General features: G+C 41.2%; 8 protein-coding genes across 8 annotated transcripts; all 8 read right to left on the bottom strand.

Moving 5' to 3' along the window:
- Positions 1-491: 491 nt before the first annotated feature.
- LOC117737956 (protocadherin alpha-3-like) lies at positions 492-2,861 on the bottom strand. The gene has a single exon (XM_034544212.1). It carries the CDS (start codon positions 2,859-2,861, stop codon positions 492-494), a length of 2,370 nt encoding a protein of 789 aa, XP_034400103.1.
- Positions 2,862-3,671: 810 nt separating this feature from the next.
- Positions 3,672-6,062, bottom strand: LOC117737954 (protocadherin alpha-8-like). The gene has a single exon (XM_034544211.1). The coding sequence runs from the start codon at positions 6,060-6,062 to the stop codon at positions 3,672-3,674; it is 2,391 nt and encodes a 796-aa protein (XP_034400102.1).
- An 810-nt stretch (positions 6,063-6,872) lies between these two features.
- LOC117737953 (protocadherin alpha-3-like) lies at positions 6,873-9,272 on the bottom strand. The gene has a single exon (XM_034544210.1). It carries the CDS (start codon positions 9,264-9,266, stop codon positions 6,873-6,875), a length of 2,394 nt encoding a protein of 797 aa, XP_034400101.1. The 5' UTR covers positions 9,267-9,272.
- Positions 9,273-10,210: 938 nt separating this feature from the next.
- Positions 10,211-12,604, bottom strand: LOC117737952 (protocadherin alpha-3-like). Its single transcript, XM_034544209.1, has one exon. It carries the CDS (start codon positions 12,602-12,604, stop codon positions 10,211-10,213), a length of 2,394 nt encoding a protein of 797 aa, XP_034400100.1.
- Positions 12,605-13,360: 756 nt separating this feature from the next.
- LOC117737951 (protocadherin alpha-8-like) lies at positions 13,361-15,757 on the bottom strand. Its single transcript, XM_034544208.1, has one exon. The coding sequence runs from the start codon at positions 15,743-15,745 to the stop codon at positions 13,361-13,363; it is 2,385 nt and encodes a 794-aa protein (XP_034400099.1). The 5' UTR covers positions 15,746-15,757.
- A 526-nt stretch (positions 15,758-16,283) lies between these two features.
- LOC117737950 (protocadherin gamma-A11-like) lies at positions 16,284-18,834 on the bottom strand. Its single transcript, XM_034544207.1, has 2 exons — positions 16,480-18,834; positions 16,284-16,292 (listed from the first exon to the last, which is right to left on the bottom strand). The coding sequence occupies exons 1-2, from the start codon at positions 18,832-18,834 to the stop codon at positions 16,284-16,286; spliced, it is 2,364 nt and encodes a 787-aa protein (XP_034400098.1).
- Positions 18,835-19,304: 470 nt separating this feature from the next.
- LOC117737949 (protocadherin alpha-8-like) lies at positions 19,305-21,671 on the bottom strand. Its single transcript, XM_034544206.1, has one exon. It carries the CDS (start codon positions 21,669-21,671, stop codon positions 19,305-19,307), a length of 2,367 nt encoding a protein of 788 aa, XP_034400097.1.
- An 854-nt stretch (positions 21,672-22,525) lies between these two features.
- Positions 22,526-24,922, bottom strand: LOC117737948 (protocadherin alpha-3-like). Its single transcript, XM_034544205.1, has one exon. The coding sequence runs from the start codon at positions 24,920-24,922 to the stop codon at positions 22,526-22,528; it is 2,397 nt and encodes a 798-aa protein (XP_034400096.1).
- Positions 24,923-25,511: the final 589 nt, after the last annotated feature.

The following is a 25,511-nucleotide window of genomic DNA, read 5'->3' as shown; positions in this document are numbered from 1 at the left end:
TGTATATTTATTTACATTGCCTGTGGAGCTGTGAATATCAGTAGCCGACATCAGATGAGGTAACGCCTTATCAAGCAGATTTAACAAGCAAAGACAACATGTTGACTCATTTGAATGGAGCTTGAGACATCATCCCCTCAAATATTAGATGCTCACGTGTAATTGTTTTTAAATACCATTCCGTTCAGTCATGAACATAAAAGTGGAAATTAAATACTGTTAACAAATTAGTGGTTTGTCTGTTAGGTTTTTTTACAGGGTATCAACTGGTATCTGGACATCAGAGCAGAACATCTCAGCACCATGGACAGCAAATTAAGCCACTTTTAACGCCGTCAAACATCATGCATGTCCTTGGATTACATCACTGAAGCCCAGAGAGTTAAAATGACTTTACGGACAAAGTGAAAGTGTACAATGTCAATTGTGCAAACTGTTACTATATATGCTGTAAGTGTAAGACATCCATTGGAAACAAACCAGGGTTTTCATCAAATATGTCTTACCTCTCCAGGAGTCCTCCTGTCAGGGAGCATGAGTGTGTTCGCGTGGCTGCCCGGGACTATAGTAGATCCTATACTCATTCTGGGTCCAACTAACATGTAGCGTTTCTCTCCAGATCTGTACTGGATGCTGTGACACAGGGTCCCGTCATAATTAGTCTCTTGTAGATATTTAGAAGTGTAGTCTGTGGATTTAGAGCACTGCATTGCAATCAGCACGATGATACTGATGAGAAAAAGTGTTGAAACTGAGCCCAAAGTTATCATGAGGTAAAAAGTCACATTATTATCCTCCTCATCTTTTGTTGCACTTTTAACATCAGAAGCAGCAAAAGCCTCTTTGGGCTCCACAACTTTGACAATCACAGTCACTGTTGCTGAGAGTGACACGTTCCCATTGTCTTTCACCAGTATGACCAGTTTATGCTCCGCCTCGTCTGTCTCTGTGAATGAGCGAAGTGTTCTGATCTGTCCTGTATAGCGGTCCAACCCAAAGAGACTGTGGTCAGTAACTTCCTGCAGTGAAAACAGCAGCCAGCCGTTATATCCGATATCAGCGTCATAGGCTCTGACTTTAGTCACCAAGTGTCCTGCGTTCACATTGCGGGGAACCTCCTCCACACCTTCAGCAGAACCGTTCGAGCTGACTGGATACAGGATGACTGGAGCGTTGTCGTTCTGATCCAGAATGAACACGTTCACTGTGACGTTGCTGCTTAGTGACGGAGTTCCAGAATCTGAGGCGACAACTTGGAACTGGAACGTTTTCAGACTTTCAAAGTCAAAACTTTTTAGAGCCAAAATATCTCCACTTTCTGTATTAATGTTGAGAAATGAAGTTGCTTTGTTATCTTTGCTTCCATCTCTGAGAATATGATAGGACATTAGAGCATTGTCGGTCTCATCGCGGTCAAAAGCTTTAACAGAAAACACAGAGGCTCCTGGCTCATTAGCTTCATTGACATAGAAATTATAAGGACTCAGTGAAAACTCTGGACGGTTGTCATTCACATCTGACACCACAACACTTATTGTCTTTTCAGATGATAATGAAGGCTGGCCAGCGTCTTTCGCATTAATCGTGACATCATACTTTGACCGTCTCTCTCTGTCAAGAGGCGATTTGGTGACTAATGAATACATGTTGTCTTGTAAAGATGGTGATAAAGCAAAAGGACCATCCTCACCTATAGAGCAAATAACTTTTCCATTGAGACCAGAGTCCAAGTCATTTACATTAATAAGGGCAACTGTAGTTCCAGGTCTGGAATCTTCCGGGATGGAGCTTGAAAATGAAGTCACTTCAATCATAGGTGCGTTGTCATTAATGTCAATTATCTGGATAATTACACTTTTTTCTGTTGTAAGAGGAACAAAACCCTTATCCGATGCCTCAATTTCAATTTCATATTTGTCCTTCTCTTCATAGTCTATTAAACCTTTAACAGTGATCTCACCTGTTAAGGGATTGATCTCAAATATGTTTAATATATTTTGACTCATACTGTTGCTGAATGAGTAAACTACTTCTGCATTTTGTCCTTCGTCTAAATCAGTTGCATTCACTTGTATAACTGTTGTGCCGACTGCGGAATTTTCACCAAGCACAACAGAATAAACATCTTTAGTGAAAACAGGTGCATTATCATTAATATCCAAAATATTCACCAGAATATTCATAGTGCCAGATTTTGGAGGTTTACCTCCATCCAATGCTGTCAGTACCAATGAGTGGCTTCCTGCAGTTTCTCTGTCTAAATGTTTTTGAACAACCAATATTGGTATTTTACCATCTTCTCCTTTATCCTTAACTTCCAAACGGAAGTGATCGTTGTGGCTGAGTTTATATTGCTGCACGGAGAATTGACCGTTGTCTGGATCCCGCGAGGGTTTTAGCTGAAATCGCGCTCCGGGCAACACCGACTCTGACATCTCCAATCTTTTCACTTTCTCCGAGAAACTGGGACTATGGTCGTTTATATCACGCACTTCTACTTCAACATAATGTACCTCCAGTGGGTTTTCTAGCACGGTTTTTAGATTAATTAAACACGTACTGCTCTGCGCGCACACCTCTTCTCTGTCAATCTTTCGGCTCACATACAGGACACCATCGTTCTGATTTACATGGAAAAGGTGATCTGCATTACTAGAAACAATCCGATACTTCCTGTCTCTCAGTGTGCTTTTATCCAATCCCAGATCCTTTGCTACATTTCCAACCACAGTTCCTTCGTTAACTTCCTCAGTAATGGAATATCGTATTTGCGCAGAAGCTCCGCTCCACAAAAGCACCGCAACCAGGCAGCCGACCAAATATCCTCTCGCCCTGCGTCTCTCGTATCTTCTTTGTTCCATGGTTGAATCCGAAAACATCAGTAATCCATCACAAGGACAACTGCTTCGATGTAGAGAATTAATCCAACACTTCCATCAATGTTAATATTGATTAAGTTCATAAATATCCAAACATTGGGGGAAACCGACAGTCTATGCAAAATAAGCACAGACACGATCCCGTCAGTATCGAAGCGAGAATGTTGCCAGGAGGTGGAACCAAACAGCAATGACACGAAGCTCGTGTAAGGATGAGATATCACGTTACACTGACACCACGCGACCTTATTTATCACTACAGAAATGTGATGGCTGTACTGCACATTATATCAATGTTAGTTTTTAAGACCGGGAAACAAAGAAAAAAACTTCAGCACCATGGACAGGGATTGTGTTGTTTTGTAGTTGAGTATGTTTCTAAGACAGCATTTTATGTTCAGGTTATTTGATTGTATATCATTAATTTGAGACGTTTCTTTACCCTACCATGTCATAAATGCACTTCTATAGGATGTTATCATTTACTCATTTGTCATGGTTTATTCATGTCTTCATATGCAGGTGTTGCTCCTCCGTCCTTTCAAATGAAAAAAAAAACTTAAAGAAGACGGTTGATAAAGCGTCCAATTAAATGATATGAAATCACCACATAACAAACGCAATGTACTGCAATAAAATAAGAAAGAGCCAAAGAGAAAGTTAAGGATCTCAACACGGGAATAAATCGTACTTGTTCTGACGCAATTGCCGTGAGAAACAAGAGGACCCATATGTGCATCACGCACCAGGGAGGATATGTTATATGATTAGTAAGAAAGCAGTTACAGTAAATCATTTTAAAGTTTCCACAAACAAATGTCTTACCTCTCCAGATGTATGTCTCCTGTCAGGGAGCACGAGTGTGTTCGCCTGGCTGCCCGGGACTATAGTAGATCCTATACTCATTCTGGGTCCAACTAACATGTAGCGTTTCTCTCCAGATCTGTACTGGATGCTGTGACACAGGGTCCCGTCATAATTAGTCTCTTGTAGATATTTAGAAGTGTAGTCTGTGGATTTAGAGCACTGCATTGCAATCAGCACGATGACACTGATGAGAAAAAGAGTTGAAACTGAGCCCAAAGTTATCATCAGGTAAAAAGTCACATTGTTATCCTCCTCATCCTTTGTTGCACTTTTAACATCAGAAGCAGCAAAAGCCTCTTTGGGCTCCACAACTTTGACAACCACAGTGGCTGTTGCTGAGAGTGACACGTTCCCATTGTCTTTCACCAGTATGACCAGTTTATGCTCCGCCTCGTCTGTCTCTGTGAATGAGCGAAGTGTTCTGATCTGTCCTGTATAGCGGTCCAACCCAAAGAGACTGTGGTCAGTAACTTCCTGCAGTGAAAACAGCAGCCAGCCGTTATATCCGATATCAGCGTCATAGGCTCTGACTTTAGTCACCAAGTGTCCTGCGTTCACATTGCGGGGAACCTCCTCCACACCTTCAGCAGAACCGTTCGAGCTGACTGGATACAGGACGACTGGAGCGTTGTCGTTCTGATCCAGAATGAACACGTTCACTGTGACGTTGCTGCTTAGTGACGGAGTTCCAGAATCTGAGGCGACAACTTGGAACTGGAACGTTTTCAGGGTTTCAAAGTCAAAACTTTTTAGAGCCAAAATATCTCCACTTTCTGTATTAATATTGAGAAATGAAGTTACTTTATTATCTTTGCTTCCATCTCTGAGAATATGATAGGATATTAGAGCATTCTCAGTCTCATCGCGGTCAAAAGCTTTAACAGAAAACACAGAGGCTCTTGGCTCATTAGCTTCATTGACATAGAAAGTATAAGGACTCAGTGAAAACTCTGGACGGTTGTCATTCACATCTGACACAACAACACTTATTGTCTTTGCAGATGATAATGAAGGCTGGCCAGCATCTTTCGCAATAATCGTGACATCATACGTTGACTTTCTCTCTCTGTCCAGAGGCGATTTGGTGACTAATGAATACATTTTGTCTTGTAAAGATGGTGATAAAGCAAAATGAACATCATCACCTATAGAGCAAATAACTTTTCCATTGAGACCAGAGTCCAAGTCATTTACACTAATGAGGGCCACTGTAGTTCCAGGTCTGGAATCTTCAGGGATGGAGTTTGAAAATGAGGTAACTTCAATGACAGGTGCATTATCGTTAATGTCAACTATTTTGATGATGACACTTTTTTGTGTAGTCAGAGGAGCAAGACTTTTATCTGATGCTTGAATTTCAATCTCATATGTGTCCCTCTCCTCATAATCTATTAAACCTTTCACAATTATTTCACCTGTCGATGGATTTATATCAAAAAGCTTCAACAATCTACTATTCAAAATACTGCTAAACGAGTAAATTACTTCTCCGTTTGGACCGGCATCTAAATCAGTTGCATTCACTTGTATGACTGTTGTGCCTATTGGAGCATTTTCATCCAGCATCACAGAATAAAATTCTTTAGAGAAAACAGGAGCATTATCATTAATATCCAAAACATTTACGATAATTTCCATTTCTCCAGATTGTTGAGGTTTCCCTCCATCCAGTGCTGTTAACGTTAGTGACTGGCTTTCTGCAATTTCCCTATCTAAAGATTTCTGCACAATTACAATAGGTATTTTACCATCGTGTCCTTTATCCTTAACTTCCAAACGAAAGTGGTCATTTGGGCTGAGTTTATACTGCTGAACAGAGAAAAGGCCACCGTCTGGATCTCGTGCGTGTTGTAGAGGAATACGCGCTCCAGGCAACACCGACTCGAAAATCTCCAACGTTGTCACTTTCTCCGGGAAACTGGGAGAATGGTCGTTTATATCCAGCACCTCCACTACAACATAATGTACCTCCAGAGGGTTTTCTAGCACGGTTTTTAGATTAATTAAACACGTACTGCTCTGCGCGCACACCTCTTCTCTGTCAATCTTTCGGCTCACATACAGGACACCATCGTTCTGATTTACATGGAAAAGGTGATCTGCATTACTAGAAACAATCCGATACTTCCTGTCTCTCAGTGTGCTTTTATCCAATCCCAGATCCTTTGCTACATTTCCAACCACAGTTCCTTCGTTAACTTCCTCAGTAATGGAATATCGTATTTGCGCAGAAGCTCCGCTCCACAAAAGCACCGCAACCAGGCAGCCGACCAAATATCCTCTCGCCCTGCGTCTCTCGTATCTTCTTTGTTCCATGGTTGAATCCGAAAACATCAGTAATCCATCACAAGGACAACTGCTTCGATGTAGAGAATTAATCCAACACTTCCATCAATGTTAATATTGATTAAGTTCATAAATATCCAAACATTGGGGGAAACCGACAATCTATGCAAAATAAGCACAGACACGATCCCGTCAGTATCGAAGCGAGAATGTTGCCAGGAGGTGGAACCAAACAGCAATGACACGAAGCTCGTGTAAGGATGAGATATCACGTTACACTGACACCACGCGACCTTATTTATCACTACAGAAATGTGATGGCTGTACTGCACATTATATCAATGTTAGTTTTTAAGACCGGAAAACAAAGAAAAACACTTCAGCACCATGGACAGGGATTGTGTTGTTTTGTAGTTGAGTATGTTCCTAAGAAAGCATTTTATGTTCAGGTTATTTGATTGTATATCATTAATTTGAGACGTTTCTTTACCCTACCATGTCATAAATGCACTTCTATAGGATGTTATCATTTACTCATTTGTCATGGGTTATTCATGTCTTCATATGCAGGTGTTGCTCCTCCGTCCTTTCAAATGAAAAAAAAAACTTAAAGAAGACGGTTGATAAAGCGTCCAATTAAATGATATGAAATCACCACATAACAAACGCAATGTACTGCAATAAAATAAGAAAGAGCCAAAGAGAAAGTTAAGGATCTCAACACGGGAATAAATCGTACTTGTTCTGACGCAATTGCCGTGAGAAACAAGAGGACCCATATGTGCATCACGCACCAGGGAGGATATGTTATATGATTAGTAAGAAAGCAGTTACAGTAAATCATTTTAAAGTTTCCACAAAAAAATGTCTTACCTCTCCAGATGTATGTCTCCTGTCAGGGAGCACGAGTGTGTTCGCGTGGCTGCCCGGGACTATAGTAGATCCTATACTCATTCTGGGTCCAACTAACATGTAGCGTTTCTCTCCAGATCTGTACTGGATGCTGTGACACAGGGTCCCGTCATAATTAGTCTCTTGTAGATATTTAGAAGTGTAGTCTGTGGATTTAGAGCACTGCATTGCAATCAGCACGATGATACTGATGAGAAAAAGTGTTGAAACTGAGCCCAAAGTTATCATCAGGTAAAAAGTCACATTATTATCCTCCTCATCCTTTGTTGCACTTTTAACATCAGAGGCAGCAAAAGCCTCTTTGGGCTCCACAACTTTGACAACCACAGTCGCTGTTGCTGAGAGTGACACGTTCCCATTGTCTTTCACCAGTATGACCAGTTTATGCTCCGCCTCGTCTGTCTCTGTGAATGAGCGAAGTGTTCTGATCTGTCCTGTATAGCGGTCCAACCCAAAGAGACTATGGTCAGTAACTTCCTGCAGTGAAAACAGCAGCCAGCCGTTATATCCGATATCAGCGTCATAGGCTCTGACTTTAGTCACTAAGTGTCCTGCGTTCACATTGCGGGGAACCTCCTCCACACCTTCAGCAGAACCGTTCGAGCTGACTGGATACAGGATGACTGGAGCGTTGTCGTTCTGATCCAGAATGAACACGTTCACTGTGACGTTGCTGCTTAGTGACGGAGTTCCAGAATCTGAGGCGACAACTTGGAACTGGAACGTTTTCAGACTTTCAAAGTCAAAACTTGTTAGACCGGAAATGTGGCCATTATCAGAGTTTATATTTAAAAATGAGGTGAATTTATTATCTCCGCTTGCTTCTCTGGAAATACGATATGAAATGACAGCGTTATCACTTTCATCACAATCGAAGGCTTTGACTGAAAACAACGGATCTCCGGGGCTGTTATTCTCGGTGACATAAAATACATACGGGCTTGATGAAAACGTTGGACTATTGTCATTCACATCTGATACCACGACGCTTATAGTCTTTTCAGTTGAAAATAATGGATCTCCGGAATCCATCGCAATAATTGTGACATCAAATTGGGAAACATGTTCCCTGTCTATCTGCGACCTGGTCACAACAGCGTACATGTTGTCTTGCAATGCCGGGGCTAAAGTAAACGGCACATCTTCTTTGATCGTGCAAATGACTTTGCCATTAATTCCAGAGTCTAAATCACTGACACTAATCAGGGCCACTGTAGTTCCTAACTTTGAGTCCTCCTTGATCGAGCTAGAAAATGATGTCACTTCAATCTCAGGTGCATTATCATTAACATCAATAACAGTTATCATAACACTTTTGTCAGTTGTTAGAGGAGCTTGTCCTTTATCAGACGCCTGAATGTCAATTTCATAACTTCTACTTTCCTCAAAATCTATTTGACCGGTTACCTTAATTTCACCAGTGTTTGCGTCTACACTAAACACATTCCTCAATTTAGAATCAACTTCATGACCAAATGAATATATAATTTCGCCATTTGCACCCTGGTCCATATCTGTTGCATTTACCTGAATCACCACAGTGCCAGCGGGGGCGTTTTCTTTAAGTGTAGAGGAATATAACTCTTTGGTAAACACCGGGGAGTTGTCATTAACATCCAGCACATCCACAACAATGTCTATTGCGCCAGACTTCACCGGTTTTCCTCCATCAACAGCTGTTAGACGTAGCTTCAGTTTCCGGACTGTTTCTCTGTCCAACTGCTTCTGCAGAACTAAAAATGGTACTTTACGGTCCTCACCTCTATCCTTGACTTCTAATCTAAAATATTCGTTCTGGCTGAGTTTATATTGCTGAATTGAGAACTGGCCCACGTCGGGGTCGCGCGCAGCCTGTAGTTGAAATTTCGCTCCTGTTAAGGCCGACTCGGAAATCTCAAGCCTTTTCTCTTTCTCTGGAAAAACAGGCGAGTGGTCATTGATATCGAGTATTTCCACGACCACGTAGTGGATCTCCAGTGGGTTTTCTAGCACGGTTTTCAGATTGATCAAACACGGGCTCGTCCGGTCGCACACCTCCTCCCTGTCTATTCCTCTTTTTGCATACAATATGCCATCGTTTTGATTCACTCTAAACAGGGGCTCAGTTAAGCTTGCTACAATGCGATATCCTCTGTCTTTGAGTGCACTCTTATCTAGTCCCAAATCCTTAGCAATATTCCCGACGACGGTTTCCCGTTGAACCTCCTCAGATATGGAATATCTGATCTGTGCAGAAGCTCCGTTGCATAAAACATCCAGAAAAACCGTGAAGGCAAACCAAAACTGCCGAGCCCACCATACTTTGCGTCCTCTTTGTTCCATGACTTGCATTTGACGAAGACCTGTCCATTAACTATACTTCGTGATGTCAACACCTAATCCGCCATGTTCTTAAACGATGCCCAGCGTCTTCTTTTTCACCAAAACTGCTGAAAATGAAACCCTCCTTGCATGCCAATTGCGATATTGCGCTCTAGTATGCGGAGTAAAATGCAAGGAGCCAGTCCAAATAAAGCTCGTGACCTGAGGTGCTGTCAGATGCACAGGATCCCTGAACTGCACTGACACCAAGCGTTAGAACTGTTATTTACACAGAATGCAGTCGTTATCAAATGTTCATAGCAACACATCCCCACGTTGAGACACGTCGTGCTTTGGCAGTCTGACAATGAGGAAATGCACATTGTGCCACGTTGGTCCGTCTTTTTTGTTTTTACTTTTAAGGCCTATATAGAACCACCAATCAAAGGGTATCACTATATTCCTTACCATCAGCATGAACGTAGCTGTCAATACATTGTAAAAGAGCATCATTGCAATTATATAATAAAAAAAGTGAATACACCACAATCTGAAAATTAAACCCAATGTCATAAAAAGTAACATAAATCCCAACGTGTTTCACACTTTTAGATTCTGATTGTGTGAAGGCTTCCATGCGATAGAGAGCAAGTCACAGCCAATGGAGTCTTGTTCAACACTTTAAACAAGTGTTAAGTACCAGAAGCTCGAGAATAAATAAAACAATCACAAACTCGTAATCTTACATCTCCAGGAGTCCTCCTGTCAGGGAGCACGAGTGTGTTCGCGTGGCTGCCCGGGACTATAGTAGATCCTATACTCATTCAGAAAGTTAACACGGGAATAATTCATACTTGTTCTGACGCAATTACCGGGAGAAACCAGAGAAACCAGCAGATGCAGTGGTAAGCTATGCAACACGAACCAGGGAGGACACGTTGCATATATGATTAGTAAGAAAGCAGTTAGAGTAAATCATTTTTAAAAAGTGTGTACATATGTCTTACCTCTCCAGATGTATGTCTCCTGTCAGGGAGCACGAGTGTGTTCGCGTGGCTGCCCGGGACTATAGTAGATCCTATACTCATTCTGGGTCCAACTAACATGTAGCGTTTCTCTCCAGATCTGTACTGGATGCTGTGACACAGTGTCCCGTCATAATTAGTCTCTTGTAGATATTTAGAAGTGTAGTCTGTGGATTTAGAGCACTGCATTGCAATCAGCACGATGATACTGATGAGAAAAAGAGTTGAAACTGAGCCCAAAGTTATCATCAGGTAGAAAGTCACATTGTTATCCTCCTCATTCTTTGTTGCACTTTTAACATCAGTGGCAGCAAAAGCCTCTTTGGGCTCCACAACTTTGACAACCACAGTCGCTGTTGCTGAGAGTGACACGTTCCCATTGTCTTTCACCAGTATGACCAGTTTATGCTCCGCCTCGTCTGTCTCTGTGAATGAGCGAAGTGTTCTGATCTGTCCTGTATAGCGGTCCAACCCAAAGAGACTGTGGTCAGTAACTTCCTGCAGTGAAAACAGCAGCCAGCCGTTATATCCGATATCAGCGTCATAGGCTCTGACTTTAGTCACCAAGTGTCCTGCGTTCACATTGCGGGGAACCTCCTCCACACCTTCAGCAGAACCGTTCGAGCTGACTGGATACAGGATGACTGGAGCGTTGTCGTTCTGATCCAGAATGAACACGTTCACTGTGACGTTGCTGCTTAGTGGTGGAGTTCCAGAATCTGAGGCGACAACTTGGAACTGGAACGTTTTCAGGGTTTCAAAGTCAAAACTTTTTAAAGCCAAAATATCTCCACTTTCTGTATTAATGTTGACAAATGAAGTAAATGTATTATCTTTGCTTCCATCTCTGAGAATATGATAGGATATTAGAGCATTCTCAGTCTCATCGCGGTCAAAAGCTTTAACAGAAAACACAGAGGCTCCTGGCTCATTAGCTTCAGTGACATAGAAAGTATAAGGACTCAGTGAAAACTCTGGACGGTTGTCATTCACATCTGACACCACAACACTTATTGTCTTTTCAGATGATAATGAAGGCTGGCCAGCGTCTTTCGCAATAATCGTGACATCATACGTTGACTTTCTCTCTCTGTCCAGAGGTGATTTTGTGACTAATGAATACATTTTGTCTTGTAAAGATGGTGATAAAGCAAAAGGAACATCCTCAACTATAGAACAAATAACTTTTCCATTGAGACCAGAGTCCAAGTCATTTACACTAATGAGGGCAACTGTAGTTCCAGGTCTGGAATCTTCAGGGATGGAGTTTGAAAATGAGGTAACTTCAATCACAGGTGCATTATCATTAATGTCAACTATTTTGATCATAACACCTTTTTCTGTTGCCAGAGGAGCAAGACCTTTATCTGATGCCCGAATTTCAATCTCATATGTGTCCCTCTCCTCGTAATCTATTAAACCTTTAACAATGATATCTCCCGTTAATGGATTTATATCAAATAATTGTAATAACCTTTGATTGATAGTAAACGAGTAAACTACTTCTCCGTTTAGACCTTCATCTAAATCAGTTGCATTCACTTCTATGACTGTTGTGCCTATTGGAGCATTTTCATCCAGCATAACAGAATAAATATCTTTCGAGAAAATAGGTGCGTTATCATTAATATCTAAAACATTTACTAAAATGTTAATTTCACCAGATTTTGGAGGTTTACCTCCATCTAATGCGGTCAGCACCAATGAGTGGCTTCCTGCAGTTTCTCTGTCTAAAGGTTTTTTTACTACTAATATTGGTATTTTACCATATTCTCCTTTATCCTTAACTTCCAAACGGAAGTGATCGTTGTCGCTCAGTTTATAGTGTTCCACTGAAAATTGCCCACTGTCTGGATCACGTGCGGCTTTTAATTGAATACGTACTCCAGGTGTTACAGATTCTGACATCTCCAACGTTGTCACCTTCTCCGGGAAACTGGGTGAATGGTCATTTATATCCAGCACCTCCACTACAACATAATGTACCTCCAGAGGGTTTTCTAGCACGGTTTTTAGATTAATTAAACACGTACTGCTCTGCGCGCACACCTCTTCTCTGTCAATATTTCGGCTCACATACAGGACACCATCGTTCTGATTTACATGGAAAAGATGATCGGCATTACTAGAAACAATACGATACTTCCTGTCTCTCAGTGTGCTTTTATCCAATCCCAGATCCTTTACTATATTTCCAAGCACAGTTCCTTCGTTAACTTCCTCAGAGATGGAATATCGTATTTGCGCAGAAGCTCCGCTCCACAAAAGCACCGCAACCAGGCAGCCTACCAAATATCCTCTCGCTCTCCGTCCCTCGTATCTTCTTTGTTCCATGGTTGAATTCGAAAACATCAGTAATCCATCACAAGGACAACTGCTTCGATGTATAGAATTAATCCAACAGGTCCTTATGCGTTCATATTGATTGACTTGTTAAATATCCAGAAATCGGAGCAAATCGACCTTCTATGCAAAATAAGCACAGAAATGATCCCGTCAGTATCGAAGTGAGAATGTTGCCAGGAGGTGGAACCAAACAGCAATGACACGAAGCTAATGTAAGGATGAGATATCACGTTACACTGACACCATGTGACCTTATTTATTACTGCAGAAATGTGATGGTTGTCGTACACATTATATCAATGTTAGTTTGTTTTTAAGACCGTGAAACAAAGAAAAACACTTCAGCCCCATGGACAGGGATTGTGTTGTTTTTACAGTTGAGTATGTTCCTTATATTATGACAGTATCTTTTGTCCAGTTATTTAATTGTCTCTGCTTAATGTGAGCCGTTTTTCACCCACCCTGTCATAGTTGCAATTACAGGATGTTATAGTTTCGGGTTGTTCATGCGTGAAATAGATAAACCAAGCAAAGGAAGACGGTTGAAAGAGTTAACAATTAAATGGTATAAAATCAACATGAAACAAACTTAACATACCGCCAGAAAACAAGAAAAAACCCAAGAGAAATGTAGGGATGTAATAATGAAAATTAAGCATACAATTGCTTGTAGTAACAAGAGAAGCCAGCAGATGCAGTGTTACGGGTACCTTGCACTATTAGTAAGAAAGCAGTTCAATTAAATCATTTCAAACTTTGCACATGAATATATCTTACCTCTCCAGATGTATGTCTCCTGTCAGGGAGCACGAGTGTGTTCGCGTGGCTGCCCGGGACTATAGTAGATCCTATACTCATTCTGGGTCCAACTAACATGTAGCGTTTCTCTCCAGATCTGTACTGGATGCTGTGACACAGGGTCCCGTCATAATTAGTCTCTTGTAGATATTTTGAAGTGTAGTCTGTGGATTTAGAGCACTGCATTGCAATCAGCACGATGATACTGATGAGAAAAAGAGTTGAAACTGAGCCCAAAGTTATCATCAGGTAAAAAGTCACATTGTTATCCTCCTCATCGTTTGTTGCACTTTTAACATCAGAGGCAGCAAAAGCCTCTTTGGGCTCCACAACTTTGACAATTACAGTCGCTGTTGCTGAGAGTGACACGTTCCCATTGTCTTTCACCAGTATGACAAGTTTATGCTCCGCCTCGTCTGTCTCTGTGAATGACCGAAGTGTTCTGATCTGTCCTGTATAGCGGTCCAACCCAAAGAGACTGTGGTCAGTAACTTCCTGCAGTGAAAACAGCAGCCAGCCGTTATATCCTATATCAGCGTCATAGGCTCTGACTTTAGTCACCAAGTGTCCTGCGTTCACATTGCGGGGAACCTCCTCCACACCTTCAGCAGAACCGTTCGAGCTGACTGGATACAGGATGACTGGAGCGTTGTCGTTCTCATCCAGAATGAACACGTTCACTGTGACGTTGCTGCTTAGTGACGGAGTTCCAGAATCTGAGGCGACAACTTGGAAATGGAACGTTTTCAGGGTTTCAAAGTCAAAACCTTTTAGAGCGGAAATGTGTCCATTATCAGAGTTCATATTTAGGAAGGACGTTACGTCATTTTCATTCCTTCCTCTTACAATATGGTATGACACTGCTGCATTTTCATCTACGTCTTTGTCCGTTGCACTAACAGAGAAAATTGAATGTCCTGCAACGTTATTCTCTATCAGGTAAAACTGTAATGGATTTTGGGAGTATTGTGGTCTGTTATCATTTACATCTGATATCTGAATACTCAGTGTTTTAACAGTAAATAATGGAGGTTCACCACAATCAGTGGCTTTTATTGTTATTTCATATAGTGACACTTCCTCTCGATCCAAAAATCTTTTCGTGACAACTGAATATATGTTTTCCTTATAAGAAGGCTTTAATTCAAAAGGCAAGCCCTCTGATATGCGTGAGATAATTTTTCCATTTACACCGGAGTCTTTATCCGTCACACTAATAAGTGAAATAACTGTACCAGGCTTTGAATCTTCAGGCACTGTATTTGACAGTGATGTTACTTCTATTTCCGGATTGTTGTCATTTTCGTCTTTTATCTTTACAATGACTTTACACCTGCTTGTTAATGGAGGTGTTCCTTTGTCAGACGCCTGAATATCCAGTTTATAAATCTCCGAGTCCTCAAAGTCCACGACTCCTTTCAGTTTAATTGTTCCACTTAAACTATCTAATTCAAATATCTCGTAAACTTTACGTGCCAATGTTCTACTAAGGCTGTATTCTACTTCCCCATTCGTCCCTTCGTCTGGGTCTATTGCATTCACTCTTGTAACAGTAGTACCAACTGGGAGGTTTTCATATATTTCTATTTGGTAAGTATCTTGACTAAATATCGGACGATTATCATTAATGTCAAGAACAATAATAGAAACATTTAGTTTGCCAGATCTTTGGGGTTTACCTCCATCAACTGCTGTTACCATCAGTTCGAGTGTATTCTTTTGTTCTCTGTCTAACGATTTCTTCAGCACTAAAAATGGTATTTTATCATCATCGCTTTGGCTAATTTCTATTTCAAAATGATCATTTGACGTCAATGTATATGTGCGAATCGAATTAATTCCAGCATCCGGATCGCGGGCGGCGTGTAATTCAAATCGCGTTCCCAGAGATGTATGTTCTGCTATTTTAAATTGTTGTTCCTTTTCAGAAAAATTAGGAGAGTGATCATTTACGTCAGTAATTTCTACAACTACGTGGTGCATTTCCAAAGGGTCTTCGACAAGAATTTTCAGCTCCATTAAGCACACACCACTACCGTGACACAGCTTCTCTCTGTCGATTTTCGTACGGACCTGTAAGGCACCATTGTCCGGGTTTACCTCAAAAAAAGCGTCCTTAGATCCAGAAACAACTCGAAACCGTCGATCAATCAAAGAGGTTTTTTCCAGACCAAGATCCTTGGCAACATTTCCAACAACGGTACCTTCTTTCATTTCCTCTGGGATAGAGTACCTCAATTCAGCCAAAGTCTGCTTTCCGAAACACAGCAGTAAGGAAAAATAAAAAGCAAACCAATAGTCACATGAGCGATATCGTCTTTCACTCCCCATAGTTATCCAACAAAGTATGCACACCACAGCCGGTTTATGCAAACAATCTGTTCTCTATATCCGAACACCACACGGTCTCATCCTACTCCCGTTCTCACATCAAATGTATCCTCTGTTGTGAGGTTGCAAACAAAAGCTTTCTTTGGGGAGGGACGAAGTATGTTATGGCCTCGCCGATGTTACAGTGACACCAAGAGGACAACATGTATACCATTTAGAATTATTTTATATTACATGGTTTTGTTTTGTCAGCAAATCTACCTGGAAAGATGTAGACACACTTTGAGAAACCGTTCTATCAAAAGTGCCTAATCTAAGAGCTGCTTCGTGTTGATGCTAATTACATCTTTTGAAGCAATTACTATTAAACTACTGATTTGTCTATAACCGTAGACTATTATATGCTTCGAAATAGTCAAATCAACATATTACAGGACCATGGATAGCGATCACTGCTCTTCTTGTTAGCGATCAATTTTACCAAAGATGTGCTTATCTAACTAACTAATTCATATAAAAAAGATAACAAATACAAGCGTTAAAGAAACTGAAATAATGTGACAGACAAGCAAGGGGTATCATGTTTCTGTTTAGTTTAGTTTAGTTTTTAAACTCCACTGTAACTGTCATTGTATGGCGTCGTTTTGGACATATGTGTGTCAAAGTGCATACTCCTGGGGAAGTAGGAATGGCTTGCTCGTAAACATGATATGAAACAATGCATTTTTTCTTACCTCTCCAGGAGTCCTCCTGTCAGGGAGCACGAGAGTGTTCGCGTGGCTGCCCGGGACTATAGTAGATCCTATACTCATTCTGGGTCCAACTAACATGTAGCGTTTCTCTCCAGATCTGTACTGGATGCTGTGACACAGGGTCCCGTCATAATTAGTCTCTTGTAGATATTTAGAAGTGTAGTCTGTGGATTTAGAGCACTGCATTGCAATCAGCACGATGATACTGATGAGAAAAAGAGTTGAAACTGAGCCCAAAGTTATCATCAGGTAAAAAGTCACATTATTATCCTCCTCATCCTTTGTTGCACTTTTAACATCAGAGGCAGCAAAAGCCTCTTTGGGCTCCACAACTTTGACAACCACAGTCGCTGTTGCTGAGAGTGACACGTTCCCATTATCTTTCACCAGTATGACCAGTTTATGCTCCGCCTCGTCTGTCTCTGTGAATGAGCGAAGTGTTCTGATCTGTCCTGTATAGCGGTCCAACCCAAAGAGACTATGGTCAGTAACTTCCTGCAGTGAAAACAGCAGCCAGCCGTTATATCCGATATCAGCGTCATAGGCTCTGACTTTAGTCACCAAGTGTCCTGCGTTCACATTGCGGGGAACCTCCTCCACACCTTCAGCAGAACCGTTCGAGCTGACTGGATACAGGATGACTGGAGCGTTGTCGTTCTGATCCAGAATGAACACGTTCACTGTGACGTTGCTGCTTAGTGACGGAGTTCCAGAATCTGAGGCGACAACTTGGAACTGGAACGTTTTCAGGGTTTCAAAGTCAAAACTTTTTAGTGCCAAAATATCTCCATTACCGGAGTTTACGTTGAGAAATGACGTCACTGTATTTGCATATGCTGCATCTCTGAGAATATTATACGAAATAAAAGCATTATCTCCCTTGTCATGATCTGACGCGAATACGGAAAAAACTGATACTCCTGCAGGGTTATTCTCGGTGACGTAAAAATTGTATTGCCTCATAGAAAACTCTGGCCTGTTATCGTTAACGTCGGATACAATAACTCGCAAGGTCTTTTCAGTTGTTAAAGAGGGTTCGCCTGCATCTTTTGCAATTACTGTTACATCATAAATCGATTTATTTTCCCTGTCAAGCTGGGACTTTGTCACAACAGTGTACATGTTGTCCTGTATTGAAGGTGTTATTGTGAAAGGGACATCGCCTTTTACAAAGCTGAGGACTTTTCCGTTCATTCCTGAGTCCAAATCCGTAATGCTAAGAAGTGCTACGGTTGTTCCTGGTCTGGAATCCTCGGACAATTTGCTAGACAGTGACGTCAGCTCAATTACAGGTGCATTGTCATTGATGTCTTTAATATTTACACTAATGCTTTTTTCTGTTCTAAATGGAACAGCACCGCTGTCAGATGCTTGAATATCTATCTCGTAACTGTCATCCACTTCATAGTCTAATTGTCCTTTCACAGTAATCTCACCTGTGATCGGGTCGACATTAAAACGTTCACGTACCTTACTATTTACATTGCCGAAAGAATAGCTGACATCTCCATTCAAACCGTCATCCATATCTGTGGCATTTAATCGTATGACTATTGTTCCAATAGCTGCATGTTCATGTATATCTGCAGAGTACACATCTTTTGTAAAAACTGGAGCATTATCGTTTACATCTAGAACATCAATACATATTTCCATGGACCCTGATTTAGGTGGTTTACCTCCATCCAGCGCTGTAAGAAGTAGTGTGTGGCTGCTAAAGGCCTCTCTGTCTAACGGGCTTTGTAATTGTAAAATAGGCACTTTGCCATCCTTTCCGCGATCTTTCACTTCAAGGCGAAAATGATTATTAGGACTTAGTTTGTACTGTTGAACGGAATTCACTCCGCCATCTGGATCGAGAGCAGCATGCAACTGGAATCTGGTTCCCGGTAAAGTGGACTCCGAAATCTCTATCCTTTTGTTATCTTCCGGGAAAGAGGGCGAATGGTCATTTACGTCTAACACTTCCACAGCCACATAATGGATCTCCAGTGGGTTCTCGAGGACGGTCTTAAGATTTATCAAACACGCACTGGTCCGCTGGCATATTTCTTCACGGTCAATGTTACGATTTACGTATAAAATCCCATCGTTTCGGTTTACTTGGAAAAGGGGTTCAGTAGAGCCAGAAACAATACGAAATCCCCTTGCTTGTAATATAATTGGATCTATTCCCAAATCCTTTGCAATATTCCCAACAGAAGTCCCTTCTTTGATCTCCTCCGATATAGAATATCTTATCTGTCCCGATGCCTCGCCGAAAATCAGACTCAGAGACAGCACCCAGGCCATCCATTGTCTTCCTTTTCGCCAGGATTCCTGTCGGCTTTGTTCCATTGTCTTGTGTCAAGGTATAACTCCAGTGAATACCAAGTGACAAAGACTGTTTACATGTCCATTAATTGAAGAAAAATCACGGTGCGCGCTGTATAAACGCCTACATTGTTTGAACAAAGCTCATTCGGAGGATATTGGGCTGCCCCCTGAACGCTTGAGAGGCAGTCTCACAGACCGATGGTTAAGGTGGGGCGTATTTCTGGTTGTTTAGTGCCACCATGCGATTCATCCACAAACACGGAATAATCTCAACACCTTACAGCAACAGACAATTTCGATGCACCGGTAATCTCACATAACATTTGAAATATTACGAATGAATTCAAATAGTATAAAACAGTATCAGTGTAAAAAAGAAGAACCATTGTATCCTTGTAGTTAGAAAAAAGATTTCACGGTCACGGAGATGTTAGACAATTTATGTTTCTATGAATGTGGACAATCACATTTATACAATCTATTAATAATGTTTAAACATGTCTTACCTCTGCAGTCGCATACCTCCTGTCAGGGAGCACGAGTGTGTTCGCATGGCTGCCCGGGACTATAGTAGATCCTATACTCATTCTGGGTCCAACTAACATGTAGCGTTTCTCTCCAGATCTGTACTGGATGCTGTGACACAGGGTCCCGTCATAATTAGTCTCTTGTAGATATTTAGAAGTGTAGTCTGTGGATTTAGAGCACTGCATTGCAATCAGCACGATGATACTGATGAGAAAAAGAGTTGAAACTGAGCCCAAAGTGATCATCAGGTAGAAAGTCACATTGTTATCCTCCTCATCCTTTGTTGCACTTTTAACATCAGAGGCAGCAAAAGCCTCTTTGGGCTCCACAACTTTGACAACCACAGTCGCTGTTGCTGAGAGTGACACGTTCCCATTGTCTTTCACCAGTATGACCAGTTTATGCTCCGCCTCGTCTGTCTCTGTGAATGAGCGAAGTGTTCTGATCTGTCCTGTATAGCGGTCCAACCCAAAGAGACTGTGGTCAGTAACTTCCTGCAGTGAAAACAGCAGCCAGCCGTTATATCCGATATCAGCGTCATAGGCTCTGACTTTAGTCACCAAGTGTCCTGCGTTCACATTGCGGGGAACCTCCTCCACACCTTCAGCAGAACCGTTCGAGCTGACTGGATACAGGATGACTGGAGCGTTGTCGTTCTGATCCAGAATGAACACGTTCACTGTGACGTTGCTGCTTAGTGGCGGAGTTCCAGAATCTGAGGCGACAACTTGGAAATGGAACGTTTTCAGGGTTTCAAAGTCAAAACTTTTTAGTGCTGAAATGTGGCCATTTTCAGAGTTTATATTTAGGAAAGACATGATGTCATTCTCACTACGTTCTCTCAATATATGATATGATACAACTGCATTGTCATTCACGTCTTTGTCCGTTGCACAAACAGAGAAAATTGAATTTCCGGCAACGTTATTTTCTACCAGATATAATTCTAAAGGATTGTGTTGAAAATGTGGACTGTTGTCATTTACATCTGATATCTGAATACTCAGTGTTTTAACAGTAGATAAGGGAGGTTCACCACAATCGGTGGCTTTTATTGTTATTTCATAATGTGACACATTCTCTCGATCCAGAAATCCCTTCGTGACAACTGAATATATGTTTTCCTTATAAGAAGGCTTTAATTCAAAAGGAACGTCTGATGTTATGGTTGATATTATTTTTCCATTTACACTGGAGTCTTTATCCGTCACACTTAGTAATGAAATAACGGTGCCAGGCTTTGAGTCTTCAGACACTATATTTGCCAGTGATGTGACTTCTATTTCTGGTGGATTGTCGTTGACGTCTATAATCTTTATAATGACTCTACACTCACCTGCTAGTGGAGGTGTTCCTTTATCTGATGCCTCAACATCAAGTTTGAAAACTTCGTTTTCGTCATAATCCACAATTCCTTTAATTCTAATTTCTCCCGTTAATTTGTCTAACTCAAACAATTCATAGATTTTTCGCTTCAAGGTTTTTCCAAGGCTGTATTCAATTTCCCCATTGTTGCGTTCATCAGGATCCGTCGCATTCATTTTAATTATCAAAGTACCGAACGGAGTATTTTCATATATTTCTATTTGATAAGTATCTTGACTAAATATCGGACGATTATCATTACTGTCAAGTACAATAATAGAAACATTTAGTGTCCCCGATTTTGGAGGTTTACCTCCATCAACTGCTGTCACCAGTAGCGCGAGTTTATTCTTTTTTTCTCTGTCTAACGTTTTCTTCAGCACTAAAAATGGTATTTTGTCGTCATCACTTTGGTGGACGTCTACTTCAAAATGTTCATTTGACGTCAACGTGTATGTACGAATAGAGTTAATTCCAGCATCGGGATCACGAGCAGTGTGGAGTTGAAATCGCCTTCCTGGCAATGTATGCTCAGCTATTTCAAATATCTGTTCCCTTTCAGGAAAACTAGGAGCGTGATCATTTACATCAGTGATTTCTACAATTACGTAGTGTATTTCCAAAGGCGTTTCAACAAGGATCTTTAGCTCCATCAGGCAAGCACCACTGCCCCGACAGAGCTCCTCTCTGTCAATGTGCTTGTTGACGTACAATGCCCCATCATGCTGGTTTACCTCAAAAATAGCGTCCTTACTTCCAGATACAACACGGAACCGCCGAGCAATCAAAGAGATGATGTCAAGGCCAAGATCCTTTGCGACATTTCCAACTACAGTTCCGTCCGGTACCTCCTCCGGAATAGAGTACCTTATCTGAGCCAAAGTCTGTTTTCCGAACAGCAGAAGAGCCAAATAAAAAGCAAACCAGGAGCAGTCCTTTGTCCGAGATTTTGAATCGATCCCCATCGTTATCCAACAACACATATACACACAGCAGGTTGTTACTCCAACAAACAATTATGTATGTCCAGCGCCCTGAATATCGCACATTTTCAAAAAGCAAAGCGTGATTCCATCGGCTCGTGTGCTTGATTCAAATATATTGTGTGCTCTGTTCAGTAGAAAACAAAAGCCTTGAAAGGGGAGGGATAAAACTGTCGTTGGCTTCCCGATGTAATAGTGACACCCAGAGGTAGTTAGCAAACTGCACTATTTTAATATATATCATTTGAAGTCATACATTCTTTTACGAAGCCTCTTCCTATATAGTGCCGATTAATTGATCATTTAAATACTTTTTATTTTGTTCCTTAACATTATATCTGTTTGACACAATCATGCGTTTCAGTTCCATGGACAGCAACATCAAGAAGACGCGTATGTACCTCTAATAGTAAACTCAATAGAAACACTGCAACATATTCGAGCTTTTCATTTAGTTGGTAAGAAGTTGGAATATCAAGAAGACCAAATGCCAAACACGCACTAACAACATATTCCCAAATACAGATTAAGTGCCGTTTTGGGCTGGGAAGCCAAACCATTTTCATTTCAGCACCAAGGACAGTGTTCTTAATGAAATGGCATATATTATAGTTACGCGTTTGTACGTAAATGACAACCAACAAGAGAGACAACTGAGAGCATTGAACAGGAACTATCCACTTGTATTACAAAAACTCTCAATGTAAATTAACACTTTGACATGACCATAACCGAAACTCCAACTTTGTTGAACGTTATATTTGGTACTTTACTCTGTGCAAACGGCTTTGGAGAAACAATAAGAAGCAAACTTCGACAAATGCACAAACATAGAATCATATGCTCGTAAGTGTACTGCAAAGAACGATTTTGTACAATCTTACCTCTCCAGGTGTCCTCCTATCAGGGAGCACAAGTGTGTTCGCGTGGCTGCCCGGGACTATAGTAGATCCTATACTCATTCTGGGTCCAACTAACATGTAGCGTTTCTCTCCAGATCTGTATTGGATGCTGTGACACAGGGTCCCGTCATAATTAGTCTCTTGTAGATATTTAGAAGTGTAGTCTGTGGATTTAGAGCACTGCATTGCAATCAGCACGATGATACTGATGAGAAAAAGTGTTGAAACTGAGCCCAAAGTTATCATCAGGTAGAAAGTCACATTGTTATCCTCCTCATCCTTTGTTGCACTTTTAACATCAGAAGCAGCAAAAGCCTCTTTGGGCTCCACAACTTTGACAACCACAGTCGCTGTTGCTGAGAGTGACACGTTCCCATTGTCTTTCACCAGTATGACCAGTTTATGCTCCGCCTCGTCTGTCTCTGTGAATGAGCGAAGTGTTCTGATCTGTCCTGTATAGCGGTCCAACCCAAAGAGACTGTGGTCAGTAACTTCCTGCAGTGAAAACAGCAGCCAGCCGTTATATCCGATATCAGCGTCATAGGCTCTGACTTTAGTCACCAAGTGTCCTGCGTTCACATTGCGGGGAACCTCCTCCACACCTTCAGCAGAACCGTTCGAGCTGACTGGATACAGGATGACTGGAGCGTTGTCGTTCTGATCCAGAATGAACACGTTCACTGTGACGTTGCTGCTTAGTGACGGAGTTCCAGAATCTGAGGCGACAACTTGGAACTGGAATGTTTTCAGGGTTTCAAAGTCAAAACTTTTTAGTGCTGAAATGTGGCCATTTTCAGAGTTTACATTTAGGGAGGCCATTATGTCATTTTTAATTCCTTCTCTGACAATATGATATGAAATAGCTGAATTTTCACTCAAATCTTCGTCCTTTGCGCTGACAAAGAAAACTGATCTTCCTGGAACATTATTTTCTACCAGATAAAACTCTAAAGGAGCATGTTGGAATTGTGGTCTGTTATCATTTACATCTGATATCTGAATACTCAGTGTTTTAACAGTAGATAATGGAGGCTCACCACAATCAGTGGCTTCTATTGTTATTTCATAATGTGACACCTCCTCTCGATCCAAAACTCCCTTCGTTACAACTGAATATATGTTCTCCTTATATGAAGGCTTTAATTCAAAAGGGGCGTCATTCGATATGTGCGACATCATTTTTCCATTGATACCCGAGTCTTTATCCGTGACACTAATAAGTGAAATAACTGTGCCAGGCTTTGAGTTTTCAGATACTGCATTTGACAATGATGTTATTTCTATTTCAGGTGGATTGTCATTGACATCTTTAATCTTTATAATGACTCTACACTCACCTGCTAGTGGAGGTGTTCCTTTATCTGATGCCTCAACGTCCAGTTCATATGCGTCGTTTTCTTCATAGTCCACTACCCCTTTAACGATAATCTCTCCAGTTAGTTTGTTCAATTCAAACATTTCATAGATTTTACGCGCTAAGGTTTTTCCGAGGCTATACTCAATTTTCCCATTAGTGTCCTCATCCAGATCTGTTGCATTCATTTTAAATACAGAAGTACCAACAGCAACGTTTTCCTGTAATTCAATTTGGTAAATCTCCTGACTAAATATCGGACGATTATCATTACTGTCAAGTACAATAATAGAAACATTTAGTGTCCCCGATTTTGGAGGTTTACCTCCATCAATTGCTGTAACCAGTAATGCATGTTTATTCTTTTTTTCTCTGTCTAACGACTTTTTCAGCACTAAAAATGGTATCTTACCCGCATCGCTTTGACGGATATTTACTTCAAAATGTTCATTTGACGTCAACGTGTATGTACGAATAGAGTTAATTCCAGCATCGGGATCACGAGCAGTGTGCAGTTGAAATCGCCTTCCTGGCAATGTATGCTCAGCTATTTCAAATATCTGTTCCCTTTCAGGAAAACTAGGAGCGTGATCATTTACATCAGTGATTTCTACAATTACGTAGTGTATTTCCAAAGGCGTTTCAACAAGGATCTTTAGCTCCATCAGGCAAGCACCGCTGCCATGACAGAGCTCCTCTCTGTCAATGTGCTTGTTGACGTACAATGCCCCATCATGCTGGTTTACCTCAAAAATAGCGTCCTTACTTCCAGATACAACACGGAACCGCCGAGCAATCAAAGAGATGATGTCAAGGCCAAGATCCTTTGCGACATTTCCAACTACAGTTCCGTCTGGTACCTCCTCCGGAATAGAGTACCTTATCTGAGCCAAAGTCTGTTTTCCGAACAGCAGAAGAGCCAAATAAAAAGCAAACCAGGAGCAGTCCTTTGTCCGAGATTTTGAATCGATCCCCATCGTTATCCAACAACACATATACACACAGCAGGTTGTTACTCCAACAAACAATTATGTATGTCCAGCGCCCTGAATATCGCACATTTTCAAAAAGCAAAGCGTGATTCCATCGGCTCGTGTGCTTGATTCAAATATATTGTGTGCTCTGTTCAGTAGAAAACAAAAGCCTTGAAAGGGGAGGGATAAAACTGTCGTTGGCTTCCCGATGTAATAGTGACACCCAGAGGTAAACTGCACTATTTTAATAGTTTGCAATTATGCATTCTGTTACGAAGCCTCTGCCTATATATAGCCAAATAATTGATCATTTAAATACTTGTTATTGTGTTCTTTAACGTTATATCTGTTTAATCATGCGTTTCAGTTCCATGGACAGCAGCATCATGAAGACCCGCAATATGTACCTATAATAGTAAACTCAATAGAAACACTGCAACATATTCGAGCTTTTCATTCAGTTGGTAAGAAGTTGGAATATCACGTGGACCAAATGCCAAACACCCACTCACCACATATTCCCAAATACAGATTAAGTGCCATTTTGGGCTGGGAATCCAGACCATTTTCATTTCAGCACCATGGACAGTGT

The sequence above is a fragment of the Cyclopterus lumpus genome, chromosome 10, assembly GCF_009769545.1.
Source record: "Cyclopterus lumpus isolate fCycLum1 chromosome 10, fCycLum1.pri, whole genome shotgun sequence".
NCBI classification, from domain to species: Eukaryota; Metazoa; Chordata; class Actinopteri; order Perciformes; family Cyclopteridae; genus Cyclopterus; species Cyclopterus lumpus.
Note: the sequence above shows the minus strand (reverse complement) of the source record. Positions and strands in the feature narration are given on the sequence as shown.

Excerpts from the sequence above, each read along its gene's own strand:
- LOC117737956 (XM_034544212.1), bottom strand. The coding sequence starts at position 2,861 with ATGGAACAAAGAAGATACGAGAGACGCAGGGCGAGAGGATATTTGGTC.
- LOC117737954 (XM_034544211.1), bottom strand. The coding sequence starts at position 6,062 with ATGGAACAAAGAAGATACGAGAGACGCAGGGCGAGAGGATATTTGGTC.
- LOC117737953 (XM_034544210.1), bottom strand. The coding sequence starts at position 9,266 with ATGGAACAAAGAGGACGCAAAGTATGGTGGGCTCGGCAGTTTTGGTTT.
- LOC117737952 (XM_034544209.1), bottom strand. The coding sequence starts at position 12,604 with ATGGAACAAAGAAGATACGAGGGACGGAGAGCGAGAGGATATTTGGTA.
- LOC117737951 (XM_034544208.1), bottom strand. The coding sequence starts at position 15,745 with ATGGGGAGTGAAAGACGATATCGCTCATGTGACTATTGGTTTGCTTTT.
- LOC117737950 (XM_034544207.1), bottom strand. The coding sequence starts at position 18,834 with ATGGAACAAAGCCGACAGGAATCCTGGCGAAAAGGAAGACAATGGATG.
- LOC117737949 (XM_034544206.1), bottom strand. The coding sequence starts at position 21,671 with ATGGGGATCGATTCAAAATCTCGGACAAAGGACTGCTCCTGGTTTGCT.
- LOC117737948 (XM_034544205.1), bottom strand. The coding sequence starts at position 24,922 with ATGGGGATCGATTCAAAATCTCGGACAAAGGACTGCTCCTGGTTTGCT.